This window comes from Coffea arabica, chromosome 9e (assembly GCF_036785885.1).
Source record: "Coffea arabica cultivar ET-39 chromosome 9e, Coffea Arabica ET-39 HiFi, whole genome shotgun sequence".
Classification (NCBI taxonomy): domain Eukaryota; kingdom Viridiplantae; phylum Streptophyta; class Magnoliopsida; order Gentianales; family Rubiaceae; genus Coffea; species Coffea arabica.
Window position 1 is genome coordinate 34,627,350 of NC_092327.1, and position 21,801 is coordinate 34,649,150.

The 21,801-nt window shown below is 33.5% G+C and overlaps 1 protein-coding gene across 2 annotated transcripts; it reads left to right on the forward strand.

The window, feature by feature from the left end:
• The first annotated feature begins 1,634 nt into the window (after window positions 1-1,634).
• LOC113710508 (protein NAP1) lies at window positions 1,635-21,631 on the forward strand. Of its 2 annotated transcripts, none has more exons than XM_072066091.1 (24): window positions 1,635-1,858; window positions 2,015-2,801; window positions 2,913-2,987; window positions 4,096-4,176; window positions 4,488-4,568; window positions 4,728-4,810; window positions 6,301-6,385; window positions 7,443-7,568; window positions 7,670-7,777; window positions 8,406-8,450; window positions 8,533-8,675; window positions 9,172-9,304; window positions 10,609-10,719; window positions 10,851-10,929; window positions 11,762-11,955; window positions 12,625-12,770; window positions 13,132-13,213; window positions 13,355-13,465; window positions 14,755-14,880; window positions 14,966-15,105; window positions 15,205-15,301; window positions 18,379-19,367; window positions 20,090-20,302; window positions 20,976-21,631. In XM_072066091.1, the coding sequence occupies exons 2-24, from the start codon at window positions 2,385-2,387 to the stop codon at window positions 21,463-21,465; spliced, it is 4,155 nt and encodes a 1,384-aa protein (XP_071922192.1). In that variant the 5' UTR covers window positions 1,635-1,858; window positions 2,015-2,384; the 3' UTR covers window positions 21,466-21,631. The 2 variants fall into 2 exon arrangements, with proteins under 2 accessions (XP_071922192.1, XP_027089357.1); XM_027233556.2 differs by having other exon boundaries at window positions 2,336-2,801.
• The last annotated feature ends 170 nt before the right edge of the window (window positions 21,632-21,801 follow it).

The following is a 21,801-nucleotide window of genomic DNA, read 5'->3' on the forward strand; positions in this document are numbered from 1 at the left end:
CCTTTCCCTAGATTAGGCTAGATTAGATTATAGGACATCTATCGGTGCAGGAAAAAAATATATATATATTATGAATGACTCTCCCTTTTTTCCCCCCACTTGAATGTGGTATTTTGACTTCAAGGACAATATGTGTGACTCCTTAACTAATAATGAAAAACTCTCCAAACTTGTTATCATGACTACCCAAAGAGGACATATTAGATATGTGCATGTACACATGCAAATGAATTTTCAGTTGAGATGAGTAAACACAAAAGCTGCAAGAATCTGTTGGGAGCTCAATGTTTTGGATGTAATATTGTAAGTGTCTAAAAAAGATCCTTCATTAGTCAACTGCCTCAATTGAGAAAATTAGGAGTATGACAATAATATAATTACCATCATTTGGTAAATTTGATTAGATAATTATCTCAAACATGCAATAAGAATCACCTTTAGGAAGTCATTAACAAGATAATGACTTGTATTTGGATTTCAGTGAGGTCAACTTTACAAGTATATGATGCGATTTCCACTACAAATCGGAAAAAAATATATTAATCGATTAATTAATACCCTTTTAAATTAATAGATTTGTATGATTTCAAGATTATTAATTTATCGAGGTTTTACTGCATATATTTTTCGAGCACCGATCGAGTTTTTTTTTTTTTTTTTATAGGATTTTTTGAATAAAATCTGTTGACCAACAAAATCATCATTGAAAATTTGTTTTGTATCGAATGGTCAGGGGTACTATTGAATCGCACAAATGTTTGGACTATTTATCTCAATGAAGGCAAATGATTATTTTGTGTTGATTATTTAAGCCGCATTAGCTATGAAGTACGGCTGCCTCAAGAAGCCTATCAAGCTTGTTTTACATGTGAACAAGAACAATTTTTGAGGGTAATAAGAAGAAGGGAGATTTTTATTTTTATTGTCAAATTTCTCGAATTTTATGTGAATTTCAAAAAATACTTTTCAAAATTCATGTGACAAAAGTAAAAATATTTTCAAATCGAGTGAAAGGGTACGGAGTTTAAAAAGAAACTACAACTATATTTGATTAAAAAAAAAATCCCGAAAAGTTACACCCATTATCATCGTGTCATTTGTAATAACAATTTAAATTTTAAACTGCGAGTTTTCACCCGTCACAAAAAAAGAGCAAAAGAAAAAGGAAAAGATGGAAAGACGTTCGCAAAATAAAATATGAATATTAGCTTTGTATTATTTACTTTTTTATTTCAATTTATACATTGTCTATTCACTATTGCTTTCAAAAATCACAAACAAAAATAACGTCGAATTCTTAGACTATAAAAAAAAAACTATAAAACCAATAAAATCTGAATGAATATCATGCATTTACACGTGTTCGTCTAAAAAGAATTTTTTACACTAATGTAGAAAAAAACTAATTTATAACCTTAGAAAAAAAAATTTTCATTTTGAATCAAATGGAATATTATAGTACGTGATATATGTTATAATATATCTTAAATTTAAAATGACAGAGCACGACTTTAGTGGACCTTTAGTAGTGGAGTAGTCCTATTGTCGTGCTCGCGAGTTTTCCGTTCTCTGCTCTCAGACAAACAACCCGCAAAAAGGGCGTAAAAAGCTAAAAAAAAAAAACCCAAAAAAACAAACAAAAAGAAATGAAAAGTCCTCCGTGGCCCCTTCTCTCTCTTCTTTACTTCATCTCCCCAAGTAGAAGAAGAACTTGAACAGCAGTTGTTGAAATGCTACTGAAAATTCCGAATTGGAGCTGAATTTCACTTCTCAGATCTGACACTTCCAGCTCTGATCATTAACTCCAATGCCTTCTGGGTAGAAGAAAACTTATATATCTAGTTCTCATTTATCAGCGGTAACTTCTGCTACCACTCCCCCTTTTCTGCTTCTACTTCAATTCTTTAATTGTAACTGTTGTAGGATATGTTGTTTTCTAGTTTGCTAATTGACTGGATTTTATGGTTCAGTTCAACTTGTGATACTGAAATTACGTTGAAAAATTTGAATGCAGTGACATTTTGTCTGTAGGAAGAACTTGTGGGGAAGAAAATTGTTGCCGATAAAAATTTTCCCTTTTTCCAATCGTCATTCCTTTAGGATTAAAGTTCAAACTGGGATGGATTAGAATTAGAAAGGATTTTTTGGGACTTGTGAATTGAGTATGGCTACATGTGATTGAATTTTTTTTTTTTTTTTTGGGGGTGGGGGAGGAAGGAAGAATTTAATAGGTAAGTTGATGGTAAGGACCATAAAATTTGATGGACTATGCAAAATATTCAAGATGCTGGGAGATTTTATATGGCATTGAAAATCCCATGTTTTATTTGCACAGAAAAGGGGGTAAATAATTGGGTCTAAAACTTTGCATATGAGCGCAAAAAATGGCAAAGTCTAGGCAACACTATTCAGAAGAAGACGAACTGTCATCCTCGCCCACTTCTTTGAGGGCAAGGGAATCGGAAGGTCCATCGAGGTGGACAGAGTACTTGGGTCAAGATGTGGCCTTTAAAGCTTCTAGAGGGAACTCAAATGGGGTGCCTGAAGGATCGGTTCAGGGGTCGATTGGATTGAGTGCAAAGGGATTGAACTTGCGGTGGGTTTACCAGCTCACTCAAGTTGCTGAAGGTTTGATGGCCAAGATGTATAGGTTGAATCAGATTTTGGATTACCCTGATGTTGTTAGTCATGCATATTCAGAAGCATTTTGGAAGTCAGGCGTGTTCCCTAACCATCCGAAGATTTGTGTGTTGGTCGCCAAGAAGTTTCCTGAGCACCACAGCCGACTACAGCTTGAGCGAGTACGAGTTTGACATTTTATTTTACATACTGTAAAGGACTTGGTGTCTTATTATTGGTGATTGAGTGATGTTTGAATATTTACATTATTGATGATGGGGACTTGGGTGTAGGTTGATAAGGCTGCTTTGGATGCTATGAATGATGGAGCTGAAGTTCATTTACAAAGTTTGGAACCATGGATTCAGGTAAAAGGGCAACTGTTTCACTTTGGTTGCTTTCAACCACTTATATGTCCACAAAAACTGGCACATCATTTCAGTTATATATGTTCCGTCACCTTGATTAACTTATGAAGCATCTTTCATTCTTCACTGCACAAGAACAATTCTGTTGGTTTTTTTCAAAATTGAACTAAGACTCTCTGATATCTTTTTTCTATTTGACATGATTGCTTTAAACATGGACGTGTTATGTTCATTTTCTTATGTATGCTAAGAATGTAGGATTTTAAATGAGGATAGTGAGATAGGTACTTTATTTTACTTTATAAGTGGGGGTATTTTTTAAGTCCTTGAGATTGATAATGAAGCAAGTTACTCCTTAACCATATGGTAGCCCATGACACTACAGTGGCTACTTTTTCTTTTTGAGGTGCATGTCTCAGATTTTTCTTTTGGATGAAAGACATAGATTTTCTTAATTTTACGAATGAATTAATGACTAAGGTAAAATAAGCATGATTTTCTCAGTCAGAGAAGTGATCAACACTGAAAAGGAGGGAGCATGTTGGTAGAATTTTAAACTGTTGAGATTAAGTTTCTTTATGCGGAGAGAAGATAAAGTAAGTGTAGTAAACCTGGAATGCTATAGTTGGAAATGAACACATCATAAAGATGGTTAAAGTAGGGTAAATTAAGAAAATATAGATTAAGATGGTGTCAATACATTTGATATAGCCAGGAAGTGTAGCTAAAGGAGAAGTGGCATATTATTGATAGGTAAAAGAAGGGGCACCGTGCAAATCACATTAAGCAAGTAATAGGAATAGATTAGATGATAATCGTCAAGTTACAAGGGAAAGATCTCTCATTACCTTACCCATTTCAGTTGGAAAGTATCCGCTTTAAGGATTATTCAAAAGTATTGATGCTTTCCCGAAAAGTTTTTATCTTCTTTGTTTCATTATTTCATTTTGTGATGTTTGAGGTGGAAGATGGAAGGAAATAGATTTGTTTTTCCCCTTTGGCATGTGTGTGTTATCTTGTTCTCAAATCTGCTCATGCAATTGCAAGATATTTCACATAAAGTTTGTGGTTTGAAAGTCAAAAAGACTTACTACCTAAATTTCTTCAGCTGCTTCATGACCTGATGGGATTTCGAGAACAAGCTTTACGGCTCATATTGGATCTCAGTAGTACAGTGATTACCCTATTGGTGAGTGATCATTCCATTGTCATAGTTTCCATGAGATTCTACTGGGGTGGCTTTTCAATTATTGTTGAAAATGGTGTTGTTTGTCGTCTTGGTACCTCCTTTAAAAATGTCTCTGTTAATCTTGCTTTTTATCTGTGATAATGGTCCTGCCATTACATATTATCATTTATTTTGCAGTCACTAAATTACCAAATTAAGAAAAAAAAAATTTACACATGATTATCCTAGTGAACAAATTGATGTTTGTTATAGTTATGACTGTTTCATTATTAAACCTCGAATATCTAATGGTTTGGTCACTTCTCATGCAGCCCCATCAGAACTTTCTTATATTGCACGCATTCATGGACCTATTTTGTTCATTTGTTCGTGTCAATCTCTTGTCTGAGAAGGTAAGGTTCACACTTCAAATATTCATTCTTGTTTTAACTATCTTTCCAGTTTAGATTTTAACTCGTATTGTAATTAATATGTCAATCATACAGTATATGTCCTTGCTATTTGTTACCAAATATGATGCCATTAACCTTGTTATTTGTTCTTTATTACAGATACCAAGAAAAATGATGCTGCAAACTTATAATCTTTTGCATGCAATGTCAAGAAATGACCGAGACTGTGATTTTTATCATCGGTGAGATTATAATATGCCGTTTTTGTCTTGTGAATAATTATGTTACTGATTTGACTATTTTTACGTTATTTATGGCTTAATGCATCTTTTGTTCTTTCATTCTTTATACTACGTTTCTTCCGTCCATGGTTGATCATTATGGATTAATAACATTTCTTTTCTCCATGAAACCTCAGTTTTTTTTCTGGGCATGGCTACTGCCTGCTTTGCTATACAATTGTTACTTAATATTGAACTTGCAATATTGCAATTGTTTATGTACTTGCTTACAAATTACTAATTTTATACTAATGTATATTTGAGTTATTGAGAATCCATTCTAAAAGGCAATAGTACTATCAGTTCAAATGGCTGACTGTGTTAATATTTAAAGATGATGGTAACAAAGTGAACTGAAACTAGCTAGTAACAATAATTAAGGGGACGAAGATTGGATAATACATGGAGTTGCACCTTCAGCAAAGAGGAAAATGATCAAAGTGAAGTATTGGGATACAACATTACAAAGCAATCAGACAATTAGTTATACAAATACCAATTAAAAGGCTTTATAAGATGAGAATATTGTTTACCTTGTATCTTGTATCCAATTAATGATGTCCTGTGGTCCTTATAGCTCAAATCCACTCATTGATGTCCTATGAAGCCTGAAACATTGCACCCCGGTTTTGCAATTACGACAAAAAGAGGGTGAGGAAATAGGTGTCAATGTTATCTGATGTCAATTGAAAATTAAAAGAGGACACATTTTGGAGTTGGTGCATACTCTATTGGTGAAATTATTTTGGCCCTCACACGAGGATTTAAAGGGTAAGTTAAAGAATAACCACTCTCACGTTTAAAAAGTAACACATTTGGAATGGCTGATATGACTTCTACTTTTTCCCTAGCAATTGAGCTGCAGAAAAGAAAATTTATACTGCAGCTGAGTGTGCGTAGCCTCGTCAAGTACTGTCGCTAATGCTGAGTGAGTTTGCATGCATGCCAAATACTTATTGACCCCATATCATTTGGTGACATGGGGGGCTTAGTGTAAGAGGTCATCAGTGGTGTCATTTAGACAATTTGAATTTAAGTGTTTTACATCATGGTTTACTTTGGTTAGTATACCACTCTGATTAATCATAGTTATGTGTTCAGTAGCTAATGATAGCACAACGAGCAACTAATGTAAATTCCACTGTAGATGTATGGGCCCTAGTGCTTCTATTTCATTTTTTTTAATACTTTTATCAAATCAAATAATCAAGAAAAAGTATATTATCCAATAGGCTAAAGCATGTGTATGGTAAGATTAGCTATTTGTAAGATAAACAATGTGTTTCTAGTACTGATTCAGAATGCATGGAGTGCCATTGCTTGTAAATTGTTATTTACCAATGTCATATGCTATGAAAGTTGAGCTTGTGATTATAATTGCATAATTTATCTATTCCATTTGCACTATCAAGAATTATTGACAGCTGATTTTCCTTTGTACTGAATGACAGGTTGCTTCAATTTGTAGACTCTTATGATCCACCATTGAAGGGGTTACATGAAGACCTGAATTTTGTGAGCCCTCGAATTGGAGAGGTCATATTCTTATTATCTCTAGCTCTTACTGATAAATGGTGTTATACTGAACTTCTCTTTCTCAGTTTATTGCAGCTGCGTGATTTCTTCAAAAAGTTTTGCCCTATTTAGACTCCCCCACATTTTTATATCATGAAAAATCTTTTGTTCTACCATTCTATACTTTTTGTCTTGTCTGGTCAAACTCGTGCATTTGAAGTATGTAGTGTGAAATTTGAGAAAGGTGGGAAGCACGCAATTTTACTTCTGCAACCTGCCAACCAACTTGTCACCAAATGTTTATCTGCTTAATGAAAACAGTGATTCTTTGTCAACATCCTATGACAAGGCGAATTATGTTGTGCATGCGGATGCTTTGACAATACTTGTGTTTAGTCAGCCTATTGGGTGGCTACAAGGACTTTGTATTCCCCTTAACACAAAATTTCAGTATAAAATTGGTTTAGTTCCTGCCTCTAGCTGCTGGAACATTGTGTTGGGCAAATTTTATCTTTGCCATAGTAGTTTGTATCATTCAAAGTACCTGAAAATTTCTGCCAGTTCCAGAATTTGGCTCAACTTTGGCCGTCTTGGCTAAGTTGTGGGATCTTTGGGAAAATTTTAGCTGATCATTTATTTATTCCTTTAAGGTGAATTTTATTGATTCTCTACCTTTCTCATCCTCTTTACAACTTTTGTACAGTGTTGGTTTTTTGCTTTTTAGATGTTTCTACTATAGTGGGAGACTAGAAATTTTGCACTTAGAACCCTGTTTACTGTATTTTTCTATTTACAAAGAAGGATCTCTGTTTGCCATTTAAGTTTGTGTTTTATTGGGACTAAAAGTGAATATGTGATTTTAGTAAATCTGCTTGCTGTGCATTATATGGAACTTTTTAACATGATTTCAAAAAGCCCCAAATTAACTACTCTTGTTTCTCACTGTAACTGTAGATTTTGCTACTATGCCTGTATTAGAATTTTGTATTCCTGTATTACAAAATCTGCTTGATCTTCGTAAATTTGGATTACTGGTTACTCTGACATTTTGTTCAATTTTTACCATTATTCTTGCCAGGTTCTAGAGGCCATTGGTCCCATAATATTTTTATCTATGGATACAAGGAAGCTGAGGAATGAGGGTTTTCTCAGTCCATTTCACCCTCGATATCCTGACATACTCACCAACTCTGCACATCCCATGGTAATGACTGTTAATTCATTTACTTTGGGTATTATTAGTAATTTCATGTTGCTTTTTCTCACTCTCTGGCTGTAATTAGAATTTTCTATTGTTATCTATAGAGGGCTCAAGACTTGGCAAATGTTACTGCTTATCGAGAATGGGTTCTGTTTGGTTATCTTGTTTGTCCTGATGAGCTTCTCCGAGTAACCAGCATAGACATTGCGCTGGTATATTCCAAGCACTGCCATGTTCTCTCTCCTTTTTGTTGGTAATGAGTCAAAAGATTTTCTGAAGTATTTGCATGGTAACATTTCCGTAGTTAGGATGTTGTTTCCATAGTTATGTGGCATAGTTTTAACTTATGAAACCATAACACATTACATGTGTGCATAAATGGATTTGAATGTCTGGGACATCATATGCAGACCATATTTGTGCAGAAGAACAAAATAGAGGAGGGTACACTTTTTATAACGAGAAGTGTGATGGGAAAAGGCAAAAGCTTGATAAAATGCAATTTGATTGTTGGATATTCTTTCTTCCTTTGATCAAGAACTTTTTTGTTTAGACACTGTCCAAAATCTTGTCCCTTGCCTTCAATTTTCATCTTCTTTTTGGAGGTTCTATTTGAAAATGCGCCTCAGGAACTTCAGAATCAAGACCTTTATCATCTGATAGTGCAAAGTTACTCTTTGAGAGGAAATAGATCTCATAATAATGGTTGACCATCTTCATAGATATTAAGGTTTATTACATGAGTTTGCATTAATTACTGGTCTTGAACTTTCTGAATATTATTTTGCTGATATTGCTAATATTTCGATTTTGCTATCTGTGTTCTGAGGTATCTTTCAGGTTGTGCTGAAGGAAAACCTGGTTCTTACTTTATTTAGGGATGAGGTCAGTTCCGTCCATAATTGGTATTACAATTGAAAATATTATTTGATGGAGGCTAATATCTGCCTGTCTATTAAATGTTCAGTACATATTGTTGCATGAGGATTATCAGTTGTATGTTTTACCACGGATATTGGAATCCAAGAAGATGGCTAAGTCTGGACGGACGAGACAGAAAGAGGCAGATCTGGAGTATAGTGTTGCAAAGCAGGTTGAGAAAATGATAAGGTACTTACCTCAGAAATGGAATTTAATTTTCTAAATGTTTTTCCTGTTGCCTATTTTTCAAGTAACAGGATTCTAAAATGGGCATATAGTCTGCAATTGGCAAATTATATATGACTAGGAAATGAATTCATATACAGGAACACAATTGAAGGGGGCCGCAGCTAAACTTTTCCAAATTCTAGATGCTACAAAACCCCAAGTTTCTTACTTCTTTGGATATGGGAAAGACATTATCCTTAATGAAACTTCAGAATCCTTGCACTGATTGACTGCACTAAATCGATAAATTTGATATTCATAATTAGTTTGTGTTTAGAGTCAATATTTCCATCAATTAAATGTATGTAATTGTGAAATTAAGAAATTAAAAAGATGTTTAAAAGTTGGGACAGATATGCATTGCATCTTGGTGGTTATAGGGCACACTGAAAATAAACTTTAATGGTTATGTAGCACCTCAGCTGTTAAAATTAGCTTGCTTGTTTGATTGCCATAGTGAGGTACACGAGCAAGCGATATTTTCCTGTGATGTAATACACCATGAGCGAAGAATACTATTGAAGCAAGAGATTGGAAGAATGGTTCTTTTTTTCACAGATCAACCAAGCTTGTTAGCTCCTAATATTCAGGTACTTTAAGTATCAAGATTTTGCTTCCAGCGTTTCTGAAAATTGTTAGGCCTTTATTGAATGCTTATACAAAATTATGGACGTTAGAAGCTTCCAGTATTTTAGTAAATTTTCTCAAAAGTCGGAAAAAAATTGCCTAGAATAAGACATCATGATTGTCAGAGTGAAGATGAAGAAAAGAGTTGCTTGTTTGTTGGAGAAGAATATTGTTCAAATAGGGTAGTTGGAGAAACAAAGATGAATTGTGTGCCTTTGCTTGCTAATCAACTACTTCTGATTCTGTGTATAAGCTGAGCTTAGAAGTTTATGCCCAACAGGGTATTGAATCATTCTTTACCTTGACTTTTGACGGGAATGATTGCTATCATGGAGCCTGGAAGTACAAAGTCATTAGAAGAGTGTGGTGTAGGAATTTTAGAGCCTTTTTGTCTTGACTTTCTCTAAGAAGAAAAATAAACAGATAAAGTATGATTGTGGGGTGCTCTTTTTCTATAAAGAACATTATAGTAGGTCAACAGGATGGCAGTTTCTAATTTGGTAGAATAAAATCAGTGAATAAAAACAGAAAGCAAATCAATTTTTTTTTTTCAATAAGCATACTTATCCAGTAGTTGAAAGAAAGTTCTCTGTTTTCCTTCAAACAACATGGTAATATGGCACCCATTTGGAGCTGTGCAATGCTAAAATTGCTTACTTGATTCTTTTTCTTTTTTTTTTTTCATCCCCATTTAATCCTAACCTAAATTTATGATGCACATATGTTATGGCTAATTACCTTAAATACCTTTATTCACTTATACTATGCAACAGCACCACTTTTTTTTTTTTTTTTTTTAACTTAAAGATCCTATTTTAACTAATCAATATGCAATGCGATGAAGGCAAGTGGAAAGTATCTGCCTGTATTATGAGAAAGTTGGAATCCTATGCGATACAAGTTACATTGCAAATTGTTATAACATCCACATGCAGAAGGAGATGCAAATGGAATCTTTGTGTCTTTTAGAGTAACATCTATTCATTCTAGAAAAGTAGGACATTTATTTGCAAATGCAGGTGTGTATATTAGTATGTCACAATATCAAGGCACTGTCAAATACACTACCTAATTTATACTAATACCTGGAATTTGGTTTTAACTTGTACATTATGTTTTAGTCAATCATCCATGCTGCATACCTGTCTACTGACTGACTCTGGCTTATGCTAGGATAGAGACGCTACTGGAATTTTATATGCTTGTCTTCTACTGCTGTGTCATCCTTAAGTCATTGGTTACTATTAACATTTGCTGATTACTGTAGATGGTATTCTCTGCATTGGCCTTCGCTCAAAGTGAGGTGTTATGGTATTTCCAACATGTTGGAGTAGCATCACTAAGATCAAAAGCTGGTCGAATGGTGCCAGTAGAAATTGTAAGAAATTCTTTTGCATGCAATTAACTTGTCTGTTAGCATTACAGGTTTACAATGTAATCTCTGATACTTGTTATTAACTTGCCTGTTTGAAGGGCTTACTCTGGACTACTGTTTTGTTGATGTGACAGGATCCAAATGATCCAACTATTGGGTTCTTATTAGATGGAATGGACCGCCTTTGTTGTCTAGTTCGCAAATATATTGCAGGTTAGATTGACTCATAATCAGATCAGTTTCATATCGACATGTAGTTCAACAAAATGTTTTTAGGTAGTTGCTCCACTGCGCCACCCCATTATATTTTGGGGAAAATTTTCAACAGGGGTGGTGGAACTTATTCCAATTTTCAAAGAGGGTGGAGATTTTGCATTGTATCTTATATGGTCAATTTTACACACTTTTGTGGTGAATGTAAAACCTCCAAATGCTTTTACCCTTGCCTAGTGGTCTGTGCATTCTGCTGCAGTTGTTCACCAATTGAGATATAGCTAATTTGAGGATACTAGTGCTTCATAAGTTATATGTAGTATATCAAACTCATCACTTGCACAAGCTCACAACGAACAGGGGGTCATCATTCTGATATATTTTGAAACCTAATTTTGTTACTAGTGAGCTGTGTCTACTCTTGTTACTTATAAAATAGGGAAGATTGGTATTACTTTTGCCACTTCATAAAACCCTGTAGTCTTTATGCACAGCTTTAATAGAGATTATGAATCTCACTCCTGTGGTGCTGATGCTAGGACCATGTCTTTACCTTTTTTTTTTTGGGATCGATCAACTTTTATACCAAAAAGAAGACTTAATCGTTCTGTGAGCGCCATGTTTCACTTTCTGACACCTATTTAAGGGGGAAGGTTTGTGAGAATTAACTCCTCTAGTTCTTATGCATATTACCTTGGTTTATATTCTTTTTGCATATATTCAAGAGTCAAATATAGCACAATATCTTTTATAATCATGCAAATAATTAGGCGGATGTTTTTATTCTATTTGTCTTGATGACTGAACCGTTAATCCTTGTCACTATTTCCAGCTATTAGAGGCTATGCCTTGTCATACCTGTCATCAGGTGCTGGTAGAATTCGTTTTCTTCTGGGAACACCTGGAATGGTAGCACTTGACCTCGATGCAACCTTGAAAGGACTCTTCCAGAAGATTGTTCAGCACCTTGAAAACATACCGAAGCCACAGGGTGAAAATATATCTGCCATCACTTGTGATTTATCTGTAAGGACCTTTTGATATGCTCCTTGTTTCAATTAGATATTATCAATTGTGGCATCTGATTCATAATGTTCCTGCTGGAGCGGCCAGCTTGCGTCTTTGATAAGATTGTAAACAGATAGGTCCTTATCCATTGGAGTGTTTCGCAAGAGTTGAATTAAAGCTGTGCTTCTGTATCCCTATATCCCTATCTCTAATATGTAGTGAAAACATTATTCTTTTGTTGTTTGGCTATCTTATGCTTACCAACATCTCAGTACTCATGGATATGAAATTAGCACTATGGTCATGACTCATGAATTAGTACGAGATTTTTGTCATATGATTGTTCTTCTGCTGATGTAGTTCTTAGATGTGAAGTGATATATATGCAGTGGTTCTTAGTACAAGGCTTATCTGCTTCAGAAGATGTCTAGGTTTTTTGAGAGTATGGGTTTTCTCTGTTTCATGTAGCATGTGGATTTTAAGATTTATGACTTTTCTTGAGCAATGATCTGGGTGAAGAGATATTTACATTGTGTTTTTCAATAAGCAGGCCTTTTCCTGAGACACTCTTAATGATTAAATGACATCTTTCTTTTCACGTGTTCTTGTTTTTACTGTTTTAGGGATTGCAGTTTGTGTTACTGTCAATCTGTCTTGTCTTAAAAACAGTGTTTTGTTGTGTATCAGGAATTGCGGAAGGATTGGTTATCAATATTGATGATTGTTACTTCTGCTCGGTCATCTATTAACATTAGACATTTGGAAAAAGCTACTGTATCCACTGGAAAGGAGGGATTACTGTCAGAAGGAAATGCTGCTTATAATTGGTCTAGGTACCTGCCGTTAGCATAATTACCTATTGTTTATTAGTTTTTTTGCTCTTATGCATGCTTATTCTCAACAATGTATAGATTTTGTTTTTCAAAACAGAATATTTCAGGTTTTATTTATTTATTTTTTCCATTTGATACCCGAATGCCTATCATCTTAATGATTGTGTTGAAATTACCACCTTATTGTATTCAAGTGACAATAGTTTACTTAAACTCTGAGTCGCTTTAGTAATTATCGTCTTTTCACCGCAATCTTGGTTCAATAAAGAATTCGCATTACTTGGTTATGCAAGAAGTTCGTTTTGTTCTGATAACTTAGTGCAAGATTTGTATTTAATGAAAATCATTTTTGTCAAGGCAGATGTGTTGATGAACTTGAATCTCAGTTGTCAAAACATGGGAGTCTGAAGAAACTATATTTTTATCACCAGCACCTAACAACGGTAAGTTGTGACTGTTCCTGTACCAGTTGTGCCATCTCTCTCTCTCTCTCTCTCTCTGGAATGACACAATTGTCCTCAATATGTTTCTTATTACTGGTATTAAACATGCAGAATTCCTTCCTTACTTGAAGTGTGATGCAGGTTTTCCGGAACACCATGTTTGGGCCCGAGGGGCGTCCACAACATTGCTGCGCATGGCTTGGTGTTGCCAGCAGCTTCCCAGAATGTGCTTCTCCAATTGTTTCTGAAGAGGTGGTTAATTACTAATTCAACTGTATAGATGCATCCGCACATTTGCACTTGTCATAAACTGCTTGCTCGAGCATGGGTGGTCTCCTTATCACTCCTACTGTGGTTCTGTGCCTATAATAATGTTATTGACATTAAGTGATAATTGCTTTGTCTTCATTAGCCCAAAAACTGCAATCTGTAAAAAGACAAATAAGCAGTAACTACTAGGGAACCAAATAAGTTTGATTATTTTTATCCTTCTACCTTACTCTATTCATCACTTTAACTCCGATCAAAATTTTTCATCTAGAATTCTTGGTACTTCTTGTATTTTCTTTCTTCATATATTCATAGATAGCACACCAGGGAAGTTTGTTAATGTCTAAATGTTCAACTTTCACTTGGTTGCACTCTTCTTCTTTTGCTTATCCAAATTATTAGCCAAAGTAGTGTTGCTCAAAGTTTCAATTTGGCCTTTGGAAATGATCTTTAGGCTAATCTTTGCTTATCAATCTTCTATAATTTGGGGAAGTATGATAACTATTCTCATTAAAACATCTATTTGTTGTCAATTCCTATTATCTACTGAATTTGGGAATCCAGACATCTATTCACTGAGTCACATTGACCTGCCCTAACATTATAATTTTTTGATAGCAACTGCAAATCCACTAACCTTGAACCACAAGCCAATGAAGGAAGTCCTTACAATTGCATTAGCTAACGTCTGGCTTGCTTAGGAAGTTAACTTGTTTAGACCTTATATAAATCAATAGTAAGTGAGCATATGAGAGGAAACTTCAGTCTTCTGTGACTGAAATTTGTAGTTTACAGTAGCAGGTGAACTTGTTAACCTGGTGCTAGAAGATGTTGCTAAATTGAATGAACATTTTTGGAAGAACAGTTGCATATTTTATGCATAAAAACTTGTCCTGGTTATAATCTCCCTGCATTTCTCCAGTCCTTTTCTTGCTGTATTGTTTTGACCTTATTGAAATTGAGATACAGTTGCTATGTCGCATGTGCATCTCCTTTTGTGCTTGCCATAGTTATGTTTATAAACCCAGTTTTCTTGCCTTTTGTGATGTGACAAAACATTACTCAATGACATACTTGCTATTATGCTTGACTTTTTACAGCCCATTTTCTGTTCTCCATATATATATATTAGTGGGAGAATGCTTAGTTGCACTGAAGTTTCTGCCATATGCCAAACCTACACCAATGAAGCATTTATCTACTACTTTGCATCTTGTCCATCAGTTTAAATTAACCATAAGCCAAAAAAACGAGCTTATTCATTGATACAGGTAACAAAAATTGGTCGTGATGCAGTTCTGTATGTTGAATCCCTTATTGAATCCATCATGGGAGGACTAGAGGGGTTAATCAACATTCTTGACTCTGAAGGAGGATTTGGCTCTCTAGAAATGCAGGTTGTTATTCTTTCTCGGTTTTAATTGCTTCTTGGGAAATAAAAGGTCCTTTTGCGCTGAAGGCTAAATTTATTGAAAATTTCAGCTTCTTCCAGAGCAGGCAGCAAATCTCATGAATTTGACATCCAGACTTTCCAGTCAATCATTTAAGTCTCCAAAACCTGTTTCTGGTTTTCATTTTCCTGGCTTTGAGAGCTACCCTGCCAACAGTGAATCTATAAAAATGTATGGCATTATGGTTTAATATGCAACTTATCCTTTCTCATGTAAAGGAGTCTTAGTTTTATGAAAATATTAGTTTGTTTAACTTTATTTTAATGACAGGCTAGAAGCAGCAATGCAGAGGTTAACAAATCTTTGCTCAGTCTTAAATGACATGGAGCCTATCTGTGTTCTAAACCATGTTTTTGTTCTGAGGGAGGTATGCCATTCACACTCTCTGCTTTGCTCATTAGAAAAGTTGCTTGCAGCTGCAATAACATGTCTGATGAAAACATCATTTTCCTTTTTATTATACTCTCTAAAACACCAAGTATTCTGGTTTGTGGTCATTTGAATAGCTTACCTTGTAGGTCATGATAATTATTGCCTAAAATTGCGTACTTATTAATCCTGCAAAAGTTTTTGAATGAGTAACTATTTCTAGTTTCAAAATTAGTTGCACCTTTCACTGATTGACCCTGGAAACCATACCAATGACCCCCCCCCCCTTCTCTCATGCTCTCACAAAGGGAAAAGACAATTACGGAATAAACTGAAGTACATTGTGATGAAGGCTTCAACCGGCACCATTAATCATCAGAAGAGAGAAAGCAATGAGGTTGAAAAACCATCAGGAAAATAAATATGTACTGTGGCCAGTAAAATACCCTGAACATTTGATGGCAGTGTAGATATTCACAGGTAAAAAAGAAAGAGAAAAAAAAACAAAAGGAAAGAAATTCCAAATGGGGTTAGTTGATTCAGAATGCAATGGTACTAAGACAGATTGGAAGAGTAATTTGAAATGTAGCATTTTGGTTTTTGTCTTGGTATCATTTCGTTGAATATTGCATTAACTGTAACTCTGTAAGCCTGATATTTTTAGTTATCAATAATCTGGATTCTTGTTTTTGGCCTTGTTTTTGAAAAACTGTTTTTCACAATCGAAATGCTACAGTAAATGTGTATTTCAAAAACAACTCCAAAAACACCATATCCAAACAATATATCAAAAACAACTCCAAATACATATTTAATATGTTTATTTCAATTTATATATTTCAATTATGTATAGGATATATATATATTATATTAATTTAAATATATTTATTTATACATATTATAAATATTTTATTTTATATAAAATATATTTTTATATATTTATATAAATATTATATATTATATAAATTATAAATGTGTTATTATACATTTATATAAATGTTATATATTATATATATTTAATATATACATAATATATATTATATATATTGAACATTTATAAAAATGTACATTTAAACATAATATATATATATTATGTATATTTATAATATACACTTATATTATGTATTATATATAATATAATACATTTATACATTTATATTAATATACATAATATTAATTATAAATTTATACATAATATTAATAAATTTATACATTTACATTTATTACATTAATACATTTATGCATAGTATTAATATATATTTATAATATATTAATTTATACATTTATATAATATTCATTTATAATTTATACACATTTATAATAATATACATTTATACATTTATAAATATATTTATATTATGTATTATATATAATATAATACACTTATAATACACTTATATATTTATTTATAAATATAATATATAATAAATAAATATAATACACTTATTTATTTATACATAATATATAAATATATTTATTTATAAATATTTATAATTGTATTATAAATGCATAAATGTATATAAATATAAAAATATAAAAATTATAAATTATAAATTGTAATATACATTTATATAATATTCATTTATAATTTATACACATTTATAATAATATACATTTATACATTTATAAATATATTTATGTTATGTATTATATATTACACTTATAATACATTTATATATTTATTTATAAGTATAATATATAATAAATAAATAAATATAATACAATTATTTATTTATATATAATATATAAATTTATTTATATATAATACACTTACTTATTTATAATAATATATAAATATATTTATTCATAAATATCTAAATATATTTATTCATAAATATTTATAATTGTATTATAAATGCATAAACGTATATAAATATAAAAACGTAAAAATTATAAATTATAAATTATAATATATATTTATATAATATTCATTTATAATTTATATATTTATAGTAATATACATTTAAACATTTATATATAAATATATGAATATATTTATTTATAAAAGTATAAATATATTTATTTATAAAAATTTATAAATGTATTATAAATGCATAAATGTATATAAAAATAAAAATATAAAAATTATAAAATATAATTTATACATTTATATAATATTTATTTATAATTTATACATTTATAAATATATTTATATTATGTATTATATATAATATAATACATTTATATATTTTTATATAAATATATTTATTTATAAATATTTATAAATGTATAATTGTATATTGTTATAAAAATTTAAAAATTATACATTATAAAAATACTCGAAAATATGTTTTAAAAATACATCTAAAAATAATCCATAAAACATCTACAGTAAAAGTTATTTATATAATTTTTGAAAAACAACCCCAAAAACAACTAATCCAAACGGACTTGTATTTGAAAAACGAAATGCTACAGTGCTGTTTTTGAAAAACAACCCCAAAAACAGCTAATCCAAACGGACCCCAAAAACGGACCCCAAAATGTTGTTAGGTCACTAATGAAATACATCCAAAAGCCTGTTCTTCTAGTCAGAAGGGATACTAAAGAATTATGGCCACAAAGAACGAGGAAAAGACAAGGTCAATAATATTCAAAATATTTATTGCAAATTGCAGTATCACTATGATGATGAGTGTGCATTGTCATAATTTCCACACATACAACGAGAGAGAGGGAGGCTAAGAGTGTATCTCCGCGTCTGTTTGCATGTTACTTGATTTGATTTTGCATTTTCCACCACACAATGCATCTTCCTTTCTCTCACACAGATATCCAAGGTCATCTTTTAATAGTACATCTTATTGCCAAGGATAATCTTCAGAAAACTGTATTAAACAGAAAGACCATTTTGTGGTGCCAATTTTGAAATTTGTTATGAAACAGAAATAGGCATTTCATTTTTGGTGTCTAGGTTGTTTTAGTTACCAGTTTGAAATTTGACTTATTTAAATATGTGTTGGTAGGCCAATTCCACATTCTTCTTCAGATGAGAATATTGACAGTTTTCTGCCCCTTGCATAAGAACTTTCTTTTGCAGGGTTCTGTCTGATACGTCCTGTAATTTTGTTGCAGTACATGCGAGAGTGCATCCTTGGGAACTTCAAAAGAAGATTATTTGCTGTGCTGAAAACTGACAATGATCTTCAACGGCCTTCTGTTCTAGAATCACTTATCCACCGACATACAGCTATAATCCATTTGGCAGAGCAACATGTTAGCATGGACCTTACACTTGGAATTCGAGAAATTATACTTTCTGAAACCTTTTCTGGCCCAGTTTCCTCCTTGCACTTGTTTGAAAAGCCTGCAGAGCAGCATACTGGATCTGCTGTTGAATCTGTGTGTAACTGGTACATAGAAAATATTGTCAAGGATGTATCTGGTGCTGGTATCCTATTTGCACCATTGCATGGGTGCTTCAAAAGCACAAGGCCTGTTGGGGGATATTTTGCTGAGTCAGTTACTGATCTTAGGGAATTGAAAGCGTTCATTCGTATTTTTGGTGGCTATGGAGTTGACCGACTGGATCAAATGATAAAAGAGCATACAGCTGCCCTTCTAAATTGTATTGACACATCATTGCGAGCAAACCGTGAGAATCTGGAGGCAGTTGCTGGAAGCATGCATTCTGGAGACAGGATGGAGAGAGAAGCAAATATTAAGCAAATTGACATGGACACCATGATTGGGTTCTGTATCCAAGCTGGGCAAGCAATCGCGTTTGATGGCCTTTTGGCAGAAGCTGCTGGTGCCGTGCTTGAAGAAGGTGCACCATTGATACATTCATTACTAGCTGGAGTTTCTAAGCATTTACCTGATGATATACCTGAGAAGAAGGAGATCAGAAGGATGAGAAGAGTGGCAAACTCCATTAATGTATTCCCTGACCATGACTCCGAGTGGATCAGATCCATACTTGAAGAGGTTGGGGGTGCAAGTGATGGTTCATGGAATTTGTTGCCATACTTATTTGCCACATTTATGACATCTAATATCTGGAACACTACTGCTTTCAATGTTGATACTGGAGGCTTCAACAATAATATGCACTGCTTGGCAAGGTAAACATTTTCCCTCTTTATCGAGTCTAATACTGTGTGTTTCAGAAAACGAAATAAGGTGTCAAGTTCTGCTTCTTGAAAATTTTGCATGTGAAAGCAAGCAGGAGAATTTGACTCCTGATATTGTCTGACATAGCAGCAGCAGTGGTTTTCTAAAAGATGTTAATAAGTATGTGCCGATGATTTATTTGCTGCGATAGTTGTTTAATGATGCTGTTCCCTACTACCTCTTGTTGTGTTGAAGAACTGAAGTATCTACAGATATTTCAGACTATAGTTTGAGCTAACATTCATTTGGAATCTAGAGAAAATGATCTGTGAACATGGATTAGTTGTTTGTGTTTGAACAATTGCTGCTTCTGGTTATCTAGAAAAACAGGTCAAGAACTCTTTTGTTTGCTACATTCACAAACTTGTAGAGTTTATTTTCTACAAACCAGCATATTCGTGCTTTTGGTATGGTATGATATAGAAAATCTGCTCACAAAAAAAAAATAAAATAAAAAAAGATGCATCCCCCTATGGTTCCTGTAGTTTACTTGACAAATAATTCGTTTATTGTGCACGTTGGTTACTTAACCAGCATTGGTCAATGATTAAATGCTATAAATCCTTGTAACATTGCCGCCCATGTGTATGTGGAACTGGAATGAATGTGTCAATACTTCTACTTTCTGGTTTCTGAGTTCAAGATTCTTTGACTCGAAAGGCTTTCTTGGCAGGTGTATCTGTGCAGTAATAGCAGGAAGTGAATTTGTGAGACTTGAGAGGGAATATCAACAGAAGCAGTCTTTTTCCAATGGCCATGTTGACCAGACACTGAATTCTGAGAATCAAAATCGGTTATCAGCAGAGACTAATATAAAGACCACAATGCAGCTCTTTGTGAAATTTTCTGCTGGAATAGTTCTTGACTCTTGGATGGAAAACAATAGGTAAGTTTTTCCTGGTAAATTGAAAACTAGCCTGAAATATCTAGTAAAGGTAGAGAACTACAAATAGCTGATCTGAAAGTCAATGCCTGGGAATGTTTTAGCATTATTGGTTCAGGGTAAGGGGAGCTATAGTAGTCAATTGATGCTAGTTCTTTACTATATCTACTTGGGCAATTGAAATTAGGAACATAGCCTGTCTTGTGTACAATCTGTATTTTTCAAGTGCTTCAAATTGTCTTTTTAGCATATTATTAAAATCGGCAATTGCAATTTACAGATGCTTTTAAGGTTGTTCATCTATCCCACACCAAGTATTAGAGGAGAACAAATGATCTTGGTCTTGATAATTGCTAAACGAAAATTATGAATCATGATTTGGATACTGTCCGAATGATGAACTTGTTGGTTAATAGGCTTTAAAATGGGGTTATATATTATAGGTATAATGTCTACAAGCCTAGCTCGCCTAACTTCTCTGGCAAGATAGACTTCTTTAGTGTACTAGAATTGCAAAGCTTGTGTGTCATACTGATTTATTTAGATTGGCTATTACACAACCATGGGTGTATCTGGAGAAAGTACCAATCTACGCTCTCTTTATATGAGTTTGCTGCTAATATATAATTTTAACATGCAAGATGCCTTTAAATCAGTTCATTTGCTTTCTGCATAGATCTGATCTCGTTGCAAAGCTGATCTTCCTGGACCAATTTTGTGAAATGGCAACATACCTGCCAAGAAGCTCACTGGAATCCCACATCCCGTATGCCATTCTTCGTTCAATCTACAGCCAGTACTATGCAAATTCTCCTTCTATACCGCTGGCATTACTAAGTGTATCTCCCCGCCATTCTCCTGCTACATTAGCACATGCATCTCCTGTGGTGAGGCCACGTGGTGATTCAACTCCTCAGTCCAGTGTTCATGATTCAGGGTATTATAAGGCATCCACAACCCCTAGTCGTGATCAACACTATGATACTGGCAATACAAGTGTAAGAAGCGTGGATAAGCCACATCGGAATGTTCGGCGCTCTGGGCCATTGGATTATAGTTCTAGTCGCAAAGTGAAATATGTTGAAGGGTCGACCTCAGGGAGCACAGGTCCTAGTCCATTGCCAAGGTTTGCTGTGTCAAGGTCTGGTCCCATGTCTTACAAATAGAAACATGAACCTGATCATAGGAAGTTTTGTATATCTGCTGCTGTTAGTTGGCACTTGTTTCAGGGCGTAAGAGTTACTCATGTAGCTTACACCAATTTTGGGAATGCTTATATATGTAGTTGAGATTCTTTCCTCTATGAATCAATTTCTTGTAAGCTTTGCATAATTGCTTCAGTTTCCTAGATAAAATACTTGTTTCCTCGTGTAAAAATGAAAGCAAGTTACTTTTCTTCTCAGGGGCATGTATGCTGTCATAAATAGGGATGGCAATGGATAGAGTAAAACTTGATACTCACAATATCCAATCCGATGATTAATCCGATTATATGATTGATG

Excerpts from the sequence above, each read along its gene's own strand:
- LOC113710508 (XM_072066091.1), top strand. The coding sequence starts at position 2,385 with ATGGCAAAGTCTAGGCAACACTATTCAGAAGAAGACGAACTGTCATCC. Across the intron at positions 7,778-8,405 it reads CCAGCATAGACATTGCGCTG|GTTGTGCTGAAGGAAAACCT; the intron begins GTATATTCCAAG and ends GGTATCTTTCAG. Across the intron at positions 20,303-20,975 it reads TCTTGGATGGAAAACAATAG|ATCTGATCTCGTTGCAAAGC; the intron begins GTAAGTTTTTCC and ends CTTTCTGCATAG.